This window comes from Saccopteryx bilineata, chromosome 8 (assembly GCF_036850765.1).
Source record: "Saccopteryx bilineata isolate mSacBil1 chromosome 8, mSacBil1_pri_phased_curated, whole genome shotgun sequence".
Lineage (NCBI taxonomy): Eukaryota > Metazoa > Chordata > Mammalia > Chiroptera > Emballonuridae > Saccopteryx > Saccopteryx bilineata.
Window position 1 is genome coordinate 61,044,479 of NC_089497.1, and position 12,323 is coordinate 61,056,801.

Here is a 12,323-nt window from a genome sequence, read left to right on the forward strand (position 1 = left end):
GAAACAGAAAAAGGACACTTGGGAAATACTGGTGAAAGTTTGCAGTTTATTTAATAGCATGATACCAACGTAAATTTTCTAGTTTTGATCATTATACACTGGTTATATAAATTGTTAACATTAGAAGTTGGATGAGGCGTATACAAGAACTCTATTATTTTGTAACTTTTCTGTAAGTCGAAATTTATTTCAAAATTAAAAGTTTGGAGAAGAAGAAATAGAATAACAAAACAAAAAAAAAGAACAACAAGAAGAATATAATCTTTTTAAAAAACCATGTTGTTTGCTGTTTTGAAAATAGTTAAAAGTTATTTAGACCAGATGTCATTAATAAAGCAAGCTAGCTGCTAGGGGCTGTTTTGTCACATTGCCTAATGAGATTGATTTTATTGCTGTCTTTGTGTGTTTGGGCTACTATAACAAAAAAATACCATCATCTGTGTGGCTTAAACAACAAATATTTCTTTCTCATATTTCTGGAGGCTGAGAAGTCCAAGGTCAAGGCACCAGGATCCTATGTCTGGTTAGGACTTGGTTCCTAGTTCATAGATGACCATTTTCTTGCTGTGTCATCACATGGTGAAAGGGGAGAGGAAACTCTCTGCAGTCTCTTTCAGAAGGGCACTAATCCGTTTCATGATTGTGAAGCTCCCAAGGGCCCTATCCCATAATTCCTGGAGGGGGCACAGCTGTTTAAAAATTCAATATATGGGCCCTGGCCGGTTGGCTCAGTGGTGGAGCGTTGGCCTGGCATGCAGAAGTCCCAGGTTTGATTCCCAGCCAGGGCACACAGGAGAAGTGCCCATCTGCTTCTCCACCCCTCCCCCTCTCCTTCCTCTCTGTCTCTCTCTTCCCCTCCCACAGCTGAGGCTCCACTGGAGCAAGGATGGCCCGGGCACTGGGGATGGCTCCTCGGCCTCTGCCCCAGGCACTAGAGTGGCTCTGGTCGCAACAGAGCGACGCCCCGGAGGGGCAGAGCATTGCCCTCTGGTGGGTGTGCTTGGTGGATCCCGGTCGGGCGCATGCGGGAGTCTGTCTGACTGTCTCTCCCCGTTTCCAGCTTCAGAAAAATACAGAAAAAAAAAATTCAACATATGACTTTATGAATTTGGATGGGGAGATGCAGATATTCAGTCTATAACAGTTGCCTATCAAAGTTGGATTTGAAGGTATTTCTAAGACATGAGGTACCAGCGTGGTTTTTACCCTAGCAGTCAGTGGACCATATATATATGTATAATGTATGTATGATAGACCAAAGATATTTTATTAGCTATCGTACTGTTGATCTTTTAGTTTATGTATTGGTTTGGTTTCTTTGAAAATATAAGTTTCTTTCATTTGATAGACACTTTGCCATTAGTATACTCATTAAAATTTTGGTGTGGCAAAATTTTGAATATGTTATTCCCAATTCAATATAGGCTTCCAAGCAGATAAATACACTGATTAATTGCACAGCTGATGCCAAGAGTGGACAGATTCCTACGTTTAATATGAGCAGAAAATATCTTAGATAAGTCACCACTTAAAAATCTCAGAATTCCTTTAGTTATTAATTTCTACATGCTGTGAGCAAAGAACTCTTTATAAAAAGGAGAAATTTAGATACTAGGAATTTAAACAAGCTCACCAAACATTATGTACCAGATCTTCTAATCCTTCTTAGAAAGTGATTATTTTATTTTGAAACCACACTGGTGAGTCACTTGCTAGAGTTGGTCCAAGGTCAATTAAAAAACAGAAAGAATCCTAACTTAAAAAACAAAACTCAATTAGAGGCAGATAAATAATTTAAAATTTAGTCATTTAATAATAAATCTTGAATTTAAAATTTAAAAATATAGTTGCCAGTAAGATTTTGATTTTGGCTTATAAAATAATACATCAAGAAAGCAGGAAATGTGGAAGTTTTGCTTAAACTAAAATTTGCTACATCATTACCATCCATTGTGCTCCTGGCTACTATTATTTGTTTTGTTTTGTCTTGTTTTTGGATGTTATGGTACCGGTAAAAATGTGTTCTCCAAAGATATTTAGGAAGACTACATGTATGTACCTAATTGTGAAACTGTATGTCATCTTAGTAGTTGCTTCAAGAAGCATGTCCATTGAAGTGCTGATAAGGGTAAGAACCTTTATTTAAAAAAAAAACACAAAAAACTAAGTTTGAGTAATAAAATTCTAGTGATCAATTCCCTTTTATATATACTTTGATCAAGTGTCTGTAATACAGAGTAAGAAACTATTTTGCATTAAAATGTTATGCGCTCTCTTTGGTTTAATCTGAACTCCAGAGTTCAATAACAACAAAAAAATCTGTCAAGGTAATCCTTGTTTTTTCACTGCTGGATAATTCAGTTTCTTTGTAATGAATGCACTTGAGTGTAAGAATCACTTCAAACAGCATTTAAACAAGCAAGCAGGCAATTTGAATGCTAATCGTGACAGTTACTTTTCCTGTCCCGCTTTCTAAGAGTTTACAGTCTTGTTGAGGAGAAGGTAGGTTCACAGGTAAACCATCCAGGAGTACCTGGAACCCAGAAAGTTAGAAATAGCACCTTTTTGTGCAAAGATAATAAAAATCTTTAAAGCACTTTCATGTGTTTCATTGCATTGAATTCTTGCAAAGATCCTGCCAGGTATTCAGAGAGGTTCATAATTGTAGGGCCAGTAGCTGCCGCCACCATGGCCATGCACATGCAGGTTCCCATTGAATTCGGACAGATGGTAAAGAAACAGTAGAGCCACAAAATGGTGGGCCATTCCTTTATTAAAGTCTTACACTGGCTGACCAGCAAACACACAGGCAAGACCTCTTTCCTCTCTTTCAGTGGCTCTCAAAGCCCTGACACATTCTCCAGTTACACAACCAGGAGAATCTTCTCCAGTTTCTTCTAGAATCAAAGGCCCCTCAGCTCTGGTTCCCCATCTGCACACCTTCTCTTTTCCTGCCAACATGGCTGCTTCTTCAGCATTCTGCATTCTCTCTGCTCTCACTCTGCAAACATGGCTTCTTTCTCCTTCTCCTTCTTCTCTCTCTTTTCAAAACTTTCTGGCAAGAAAACCTCTCATCCTGCAAACATTAGTAAAACAATGGCCCTTCCCAAGCAGGAAGGTAATTTGCAATTTCACAGATCACATATATACCTGGTGCTGCCTAGTGCCATTTCCTAACAACAAAAGTGAGCAAACTCAAAAAATACAAATTTTACAAACTCATTTGCCCAACAGTAATAAATATGAAAACGGCTGCTCAGGCCATAGCGTGTGTTTTAAAAATCACTTACGGACCTGCTCATGCAGCTCCAGTTCCCTTTAGGGAACCAGGGTTTTGTCCTATTTTATTTTCTGTTATGTACCAAGGGCTAGTATTCATCTCAAAGTAAAGAAATAACTCTAGCATGAGGTTCCAGAGTTGGAGCACTCTACCGGAAAGCCCTCAGCCTGTTCTGCAGCACGGAGGACTATTTTTAGCTGTTTTTCTTCTGCTAATTGCCTCTCCCTCCATGGGGAATTTCTATGGTAGAATCCCCAGATGAGCCAAGTTTCGCACTAATTCCCGAAGAGACTGGAAAGAGGAAGGCCATGACCAAGGTTGCCCAGTGATGACAGTGTGGTGGCTTTAGCAAGATCGTCAAGGACCTTGCAGCCCACAGAGCTTGGGTGATTCCAGTGAGCAATAGTTCTAAGAATTGACTGGAAGAAAGGCCTGGACGTATTTTTTTCAGTGTTGGAGACTCCTCCAGTGACCTTGCTTGGCCAGAGCTTAATTCTGCAAGGAGTTAAGAGAATGTGGAGCCAGGATTGGTTGAGGGCTCCAGGCCCTTCAGGTGTTCTGGTTTTCTTCTACCACTTTTGAGAGGAAAAAGGAAAAGGCTTCTGAAACAATATCTTTTCAAGGCAACTTCAACCTTACACCTCAACCCTCAGGGAACATCATTGGATCAGTGAAGGTTTAGCCTAGGGAAGAGAAAAAGGAAAATGGTGATGAAGACCATTTTTACTCCCTTGCATGGAAGAGCTAATCAGCTAGTAGTGGGTGGCCTTGAGACAATGGGTGGAACAAAAATGAAGTTTTTGGCTTAGTGTCAGTGGAAACCTTCTGACAGGTTTTATGCATGGAACTGCCTTGGGAACTGGTGAGTCCTCTATACCTGAACTGTTCAAGCAGAAATGTGGACAATAGTATGGACACTGGCGTTCCTTGGACAGTGAAAGTGATTGACAGCCCTGCAGGTGGGGAGCTAAGTAATCATTGTTAACACTATTACAGCACTTATTTTTTATCATGTGTTTGTTACCCTCAAAAAGGGGTATATAGGGTAGATGGTATTAACTCTCTTTTAGAGATGGGGAAACTGAGGCACAAAGAGGTTAAATAATACGTTCAAGGTCATCTATCCTGTAGGATTGAATTTAGGTTGTTTGTCTCCAGCATCTATACTCTTAACCGCTTGCTATATTGCTGTGTCCTCTCTGGTCCCTCTTGCCCTGAGATCCCAGATAGAGTGGAGTCTAGTCCCACGGCCAGCATTCTTTGTCGGCTTTTCCTATAAGATGGTCTCCTCTGGGAATAAACAAATGGACGAATCAACAAATAAAGCCAGAGAGGTTGCTGGTGAAAAAATAATGGAGACCTTTAGACCTACAGAGAAGCTCACTGGTCATCTTTGGAGCTAGGTGACAGCGTCAGGGCTGACCAGAATATTGCTCCAAAGTGAAGTACTACTGCTCTCCGACTTTCTTCCTCGTGGGCCTCTCCCTCTCCCCCTCTGGTATCCCCTTCTGTCCTCCCTTTCCCCTGCACCTGCCTTCTTACTACACCTGTGCTAAGCTTTTCCAGGCGACTGGAAGGCACTGGGACGAACAATAATGAAGCTACCAAGTCTCTATTCCACACACTGCCCGCTGCCCTGATTCACAGAGGGTAAGTGACTTACCCAAGGTCACAGGGCTCCTATCAGAAAATCCTGGTGTTCAGACTTCCACATTAGGGCTCCGCCTACACCTAGGCACACCTTCGCTCTCATCACCCACACCCCAGGGCTTTCTTTATGCCAATCCGCTCCTCTCCATCCCTACCCCCCCCCCCCCCTTCCCTGGAGTCACACCTGACGTTCTGCGGGCTCCAGGGTCAGCCTTCCTGCAGGCGTTTCCCTTCCGCCGGATTCCCACGCCTTCATCCTCCGCACGCGCGCAGCCCGCGGAAGCCCAGGGGGCATCGCCCCACGCTGAGAGCAGGAGTGACTGGGCGCCCTGAACCACGAGCCCAGCAAAGGCCAGGGCCCGTGCAGGACTGCGCCCTCGCTCCCCGCCCCCCAGGAACCGGCACCTGGAAAGGGGCACCGACCCAGTCACCCTCCCTCCCGCAGACCAGTCGCCTCTTGAAGAAGTCCCAAGTGTCACGTTCAGTCCCACGGGGGTGTGGCCGTGCCCGTGGCTCCCCAGGGGGCTGCTCTGGCCGAGCTGCACTTCCTCCTCCCCTGCCTGCCGCTGCGGCCACGGTGCCTGCCGCACTCCTGACCGGCGTCCCGGGTGGGCGCGGACTGCTCTCCATCTGGGACGCGCGCACCATGGGCCCGGGAGCCGGCTTCCCGGCGCAGGCCGCCTTCGGGTTGGACAATTAGCGGAGGTGGGCGGGGAGTCAGCGCACCCCACACACGCGCTTCTCCATGAAGGTTCTTGAGCTTTCTTTGAAGAAAGGAGTGCATATGCTGCAGTGTCTCTGTGGAAGGAGCCTGAGGACCAGCAACAGCCTGAGTGGTGAGGAAATGTTATTTTCTTAGCCCGAAAGCAACCCCCCTCCGTCCCCGTCCCTTCGACTCTCCCTCCCTTCTTTCATTCAGAGAGGTAGGTGGTGGGAAGGAAGTCGTTTCCTTTCTGGGGTGAGTTAATGGCCCCACCGCGGGTTCTTCTAATTTTTTCTATCCCTGAAGTCATCAGCGCTTTATAGAACGCTTTAGCTGACACCTGGCCCGAACTGGGGCCTGCGGGTCTCGTTTGGAGGGGTGCTTCAAGTGACCTGCTTTTGCGCTTCCTCCCGGCTCTCTCGTGACTTGCGAGGGCGGCGTGCGACTTTGAGTTGCTCAGTGTTTGTTCTGCGAAGTTGCGGGTGCGTTCCACAGGAGAGGGGACTTTTAAACAGGTGGTCGACGAGGCAGGGATCTTTTATTTTTCTTGCTTTGTCTGAAAAGGAGACATCTGGCCATCACCGGGGAGTGCGTTTCGCCCTGCAGATCAAACAGTTTCTGTCCTCGGTTCGGAAAAAGGAAGTCCTAATGAGCCTGGGGCTTAATCAACCAGGTCCCCCAGGAAAGACACAGGGAGGGAAGAAATGAAAGGCAGGCCCTTTAAATGAACAGCAGTATTGAGAAAAACAATAAAAAATTTAATGAAAAATAATCAAACTAAAAACAGTAAATGTGGTGATTCTTTTCTGCGAAAGCCTTGGAGATAGTGTGCCATATCACATTTTCCATTGTCTGTTTCTTATAAGGTATAAGTTCCCTTGATTATGTCTAGCAATTATGCAAGTGCTGATCCACTTGTGTCTGGTTTTCTTTTACAAAATGGGGATAGGGCATAGGGACAGAGGAAAAGTACATTCTATTATGTCTAAACAAGTGTCTCTTTTTAAAGCAATTTTTTAAAATTTATAAAAGTCATGGTCCATGACTTATAAATCACTCTAATGTTAAAAAAATTTAACAATATTATAATAGGTGTCATGTATAAAACTTAATATATTATTCTGGTGGATCTGATTTAGTTGGTTACTTACCTATTTCCACTCTTTTCTGGAGCTATGACTATTATACATATTTGGAAGGACTATATTTTATATAGATTTCATTCGTCCTTTCTAAAATTTGCTTTTCTGGTTACTCATCACTCTAAATGCAAAATAAAAGCATTTTCAAAGAACTAATTAGATAACTATATGTGAAATGTGAGAATATATACTTTTGCAGTGAAATCAGCCATGAGAGCTCATGTTTTTTCCTTTATTCAACTCAGAAGATTATTTAGACTTTTTTTTTTTTGCAACCATGTTTATAAGTGCTGGAAAATTCCAAGCCACTACATTCTAAACTAACATCTTTGATGTTAAAGTTTTATGTTTTGAAAATACTATTTCAGGAGGCCAATAGAGATGTGAGTTAATATTATTTCAATTTTCCTTTTCTACATTATATGAAATGTGAATTGATTGTAACTTGAATATGTTTCCTACATGTGAAAAGTTTTAAAGTACGTATGGTGTCTCATGAACATAGGGACACCTATCTTCCTCATGTAAAAATAGGCATCATATTCAATTTAGACATAAAGTCAGTTTTTCAAATAGTCACAGGTCCAAACAGATTTAATAACATGTGATTAGGCAGGCTAGGATGTGCAAGATCATGAGACTTAGAAGACCTAGTTATAAAGCAGTCTCAGTAAAACACTAAAATTTTTTGAATTTGTTATTATTGTCTGAAAAAGGTGGAAATAATGATGGCTGTAAGCTGGTTCCTAAATCTTTTTTTCCCCTCTTTTTAAAAATATACTTTATTTTTTAGATCAAATTTATTGGGGTTACATTGATTAATAAAATTACATAAGTTTCCGGTATATGATTTCATAGCGCATCATCTGCACACTGCGCCGTGCGTTCACCACCCTAAGTCAAGTTTCCTCCATCCCCATTTATCTTCCCTTTGCCCTGCTTTACCTTCCCCATCACTGCACTGTGGCCTGTGTTTATGAGCTTTTATTTAATTTACATAATCCCTTCACCTTTTCACCCAGCCCCCAACCCTCTTCCCCTCTGATTTATTTAATCTTAGATTTAACATGTGATCCCATGAAAACTATTGCACTTTATTTATATATGCATTTTTACTTAATGGGGTAATTGGTTATATTGGGGAACTATCCTTCTAGGGGAATTCTTTTAAAATGGTATAATCTCAGTAGTGAAGCTAAAGTTTCCTTTACACCTTTTTCACAGACAAAGGTAATATATATAGATCACAGATTGTTTCTGGGGACTACATTGCCTTTGTTTTAATTGTGACTTTTCATAGCATATGATCTTGGATAACTGACATGTCCCTGCTACTTCTCATTGGAAGTATAAATTACTAAGGTAATAGTACGTACCTCATAGGTTGTTGTAAAAATGAAATGAATTAATAATAGCTAAAGATCTATTGAGCTCTCACAGAATGTTAGACATTATTCTAAGAACTTTGAGCTGATCATATATACATGTTGTCTATATTTTAGATATTATCGCATTCCATTTTAAAATTTCTTTCATGTGACTTGTCCCATTAGCATGACATCACAGCAAGGCTGCATGAAATGTTGTTAGGCCCAATGTGCACATGCAAATTGGGGTCAAGACATCAGATCAGGTACAGGTCCATGGAGCAATTTATGAAAATAGAGCTGGAATGCACTATTTTAATATTTTAAACTTACCCAAAGAGACATACAGTAATATTTTTTTAAAACCCTTTCCATTGATTTAAGAAAAAGAGAGAGAGAACTGGGGGAGAGAGAGAGAAAGGAGGAAGAGAGAGAGAAGTATCAACTCATTGTTCCACTTAGTTGTTCCATCTAGTTGTGCATTCATTGGTTACTTTTCATATGTGCCCTGACCAGGGATCAAACCAGTGACCTCAGTGCACAAGGATGATACACTACCCACTAAGCAACCCATCCAGCGCTAGACATATGATATTTTGAGCTGTGTCAGTATGGAGTAACAAGTTTTATGGCAGCTACGTCTTCCCCATTTCTTTACAGTTGAGGGAAGTGAGAACCACTGGAGAGAAGTGACATAACTTGTTATAAGAGGCTAAGAGATTCTATTAATGGATTGCTGAATTTTTGAAATTATAAACATTTCAATGTTTATTTACTATTATTAAATAAATGGAGTTAATATACAAAGTCATTATAACTGACATTTGAACTTCTTAGAGTAATTAAAAATTCCTCCTGTCTTTTTTCTACATTTTCAAATATTAATACCTTGTCTAGTTTATTCCTTATATTAGTTTATAAATGTTTTGCACTTCAGGAGGTTGGACCTAGCATGACCTATCAGACAGAAGACAATCTTAGACAAGTTTAAGTGGATTGTTTAAGGCAGGGGTCCCCAAACTTTTTACACAGGGGGCCAGTTCACTGTCCCTCAGACCATTGGAGGGCCGGACTATAAAAAAAAACTACGAACAAATCCCTATGCACACTGCACATATCTTAAAGTAAAAAAACAAAACGGGAACAAATATAACATTTAAAATAAAGAACAAGTGAATTTAAATCAACAAACTGACCAGTATTTCAATGGGAACTATGCTCCTCTCACTGACCACCAATGAAAGAGGTGCCCCTTCCGGAAGTGCGGCGGGGGCCGGATAAATGGCCTCAGGGGGCCGCATGCGGCCCACGGGCCGTAGTTTGGGGACCCCTGGTTTAAGGCTATTTCTCAGTGTCTTACAATCCTTTTTTTCTAAATGATTTTTTTTTAAGCAAGGGGAGCCTATTCATTAAAACATACATTTCAAATTCTACACAAACAATTCTGCTCAGAGTATATGGCACTTCTATTAATCTGATAAGATGCTAAGGTTTTAGTTCAAAGTGAGAGTAAAGCAGCTTCATTTTTCTCTAGAGATAGGACCTTTGCAAAGGACATAAACTCACAGAAGAGTAGGGATTAAAACAATAGCTTAATGCCTGCTCCCATTCCTCTCGAGATCTAGTAGGTAGGAAGGCAAAAGCGTTGTATCGCAGAGTGTTAAGGGTATAGGTTTCTCCTCCCTCTGGTCAGAAAGACTGTTCTGATGTGTAGAAGAAGAACTCCTGTCCTAACAAGCAGGCTTCTGAGAGAGCTGTGTTAGGTCTCCACTTGACAGAGGAGGGCAGCACTTTTGATAGTAGGTCCCTACAGAAGTAATTTGTGTGTGTGTGTGTGTGTGTGTGTGTGTGTACAGCAGCACAACCAGACAGGGAGAACATGGTGCTCGTCTTACTACCTTAAGTTCTTTCAGAAAATCAGCCAACAGGAATTACAAGTCATACTTCTTCTGTGCTAGTCAGTCAGTCAGGGGCTGCTGGGCCTGGTAGCTTGGAGAATTATCAGATGTCTAGAGATTGAACTCTACAGTCTCATTAAAGGGCCTTGGCATGGGATTGGAACAGTCCAGGTAGAAGTAACTTAACTCGATTAAAGACATATAAACTAAAACCCTGTCACACACACTCTTACTCTCAAGTAGACAACTGGCATCTAAATTAAAATGCCCCCTTACATTAGGTTGCGTCAGCTGGTTGTACATCTAAAGCAGTGGTCCCCAACCTTTTTTGGGCCACGGACCAGTTTAATGTCAGAAAATATTTTTATGGACCGACCTTTAGGGTGGGACGGATAAATGTATCACGTGACCGAGACAAGCATCAAGAGTGAGTCTTAGAAGGATGTAACAGGGGGAATCTGGTCATTTTAAAAAAATAAAACATCGTTCAGACTTAAATATAAATAAAACGGAAATAATGTAAGTTATTTATTCTTTCTCTGCGGACCGGTACCAAATGGCCCACGGACCGGTACCGGTCTGCGGCCCAGGGGTTGGGGACCACTGACTAAGGGATACAGGCTACTCCCAAGGAGAGTGAAGTGATCCAAGAAAGAATGTTTGATTGTCAAGTGGTTATTGCTTTCCTCGTTTCTCTAAAAAGGTAAAGTTATGCAGGTGTTTTCAGCTCCACACTACCTTTACTTCTAAGTAAGTATCTATATACTCCTTTAATCTTATTATTCTTCTTCAAAGATGTAGGTAACAGGTGCCCTCCAAAATTGAGACAAATGACAATAATGTGTTTACAAAATGAGGATATTTTAAATTCAAATTCAGTCTTTAGAAACCCAACCAAATAAAAAAAAATAAATGACAAAATCCACCTTCTGAAGCCATGTACTCAGGTGTTCACAGTGTTTTAATTTTGAAATATGGGTGACTTCAGTGTGTAACTGCCTTCAATTATTCAATCTTGTAAAGCTTGATTAAAGGATAATTGATGATTTGTTCTTGGCAATTATCTTTGTTGTGTAATCTTCTTTTAAAAGCTGTTTTTATGCCCCAAGCTCAGAATTTTTCACTACTTTAATGATGCTCCAGTGGCTACAATGATATGAATTATGTAATATACAAAGTGTCCATTACTTTCTTATAGCTATCATTTTCAAAGGGATTTTTTTTGTTTGTTTTCCATGAGATTCTCACTGTTAATGTCGAAATGCTCAAGAAGTTGCACTTGTTATTAGTTCATTTGTCTCACTGTGCTTTTTTTTATTATTCATTTTAGGGAGGGGAGGGAGGAGAGACAGAGAGAGAGAAGGGGGGGAGGAGCTGGAAGCATCAACTCCCATATGTGCCTTGACCAGGCAAGCACAGGGTTTCGAACCGGCGACCTCAGTGTCTCACAGTGCTTTTAACACGCCATTTGCTAAGTGTCTACTGTGTGCAAATGCAGTAGTTATTACTATTTTTCACCTAATATTTTGTATTATTTTCTTGGGCACATTTTAGGATGGCAGTAGTGTGGTCATCTGACTTGCATTAGTACAGGAAATGTGAGTGAAAGTGACAGACCTCGCTTCTCCAGGGAAGCTTTAATAGCTCAAGCACAATTCACCCCAGCCGCTTTCCTTCTGGGGGTGCTCCAGGTCGTGGTTGCTCCATCAGCCTGTGTCCCTGCGTGTCTGTAGTAAACAGAGCCCTAATATGTGACCCAGGATGAACATTTAGCACAAATGAGAAGTGCACACATCTTTTTGTAAGTAACTTAGATTTTTGAGGTCAGTCATCATCAGGCCTACCCTGATTGATACAGTTTAAAATAATAAAATTTAATGGAAAGTTATTGGACTTTGTTTAAGGTTCTTTCCAATCAAACACTCCAGTTTCTCTATGCTTTCATCTTTGACATGTAACAAATAGATGTGCTAGTTTCCTTTCATAATCTTAGAATAATTAGTTTCGTTTACCACAGTGTGAGGCTTTGTCATCACCCTTGTAATTAGTGTGTTTTCTGAGCCTAGTGAAGATGTTGTTTCTTAAATGACATTTATCTTTTCCCCAAACATCTGCTGGTGTTTCTGTATTTTTTCAATACTGAACTTTAATTGCAAGACTCTTAAAGACTCAGTTGCCCCTGACCACTTGCTCTGAAATGTGGAAATTATCCTTTCATGTACTCAAGCATATTCTGGAAGAGAAGAATGAGCTCCATTGCAACCATGTGAAAGCTCTTATCTA

The 12,323-nt window shown here is 41.1% G+C and overlaps 1 protein-coding gene across 2 annotated transcripts in view; it reads left to right on the top strand.

Moving 5' to 3' along the window:
• The window catches only part of FGF12 (fibroblast growth factor 12), a 614,868-nt gene that overhangs the window by 177,897 nt on the left and 424,648 nt on the right, over window positions 1-12,323 (top strand). Inside the window, exon 1 of one of the 2 annotated variants that reach the window (XM_066241208.1) lies at window positions 5,435-5,766. The exons of the other annotated variant lie outside the window; for it this stretch is intronic. Within the exon in view, the coding sequence (XP_066097305.1) occupies window positions 5,676-5,766 (91 nt within the window). The 5' untranslated portion in view covers window positions 5,435-5,675. Of the gene's footprint in view, window positions 1-5,434; window positions 5,767-12,323 lie in introns of those variants that run through there. 2 annotated transcript variants of the gene reach the window in all.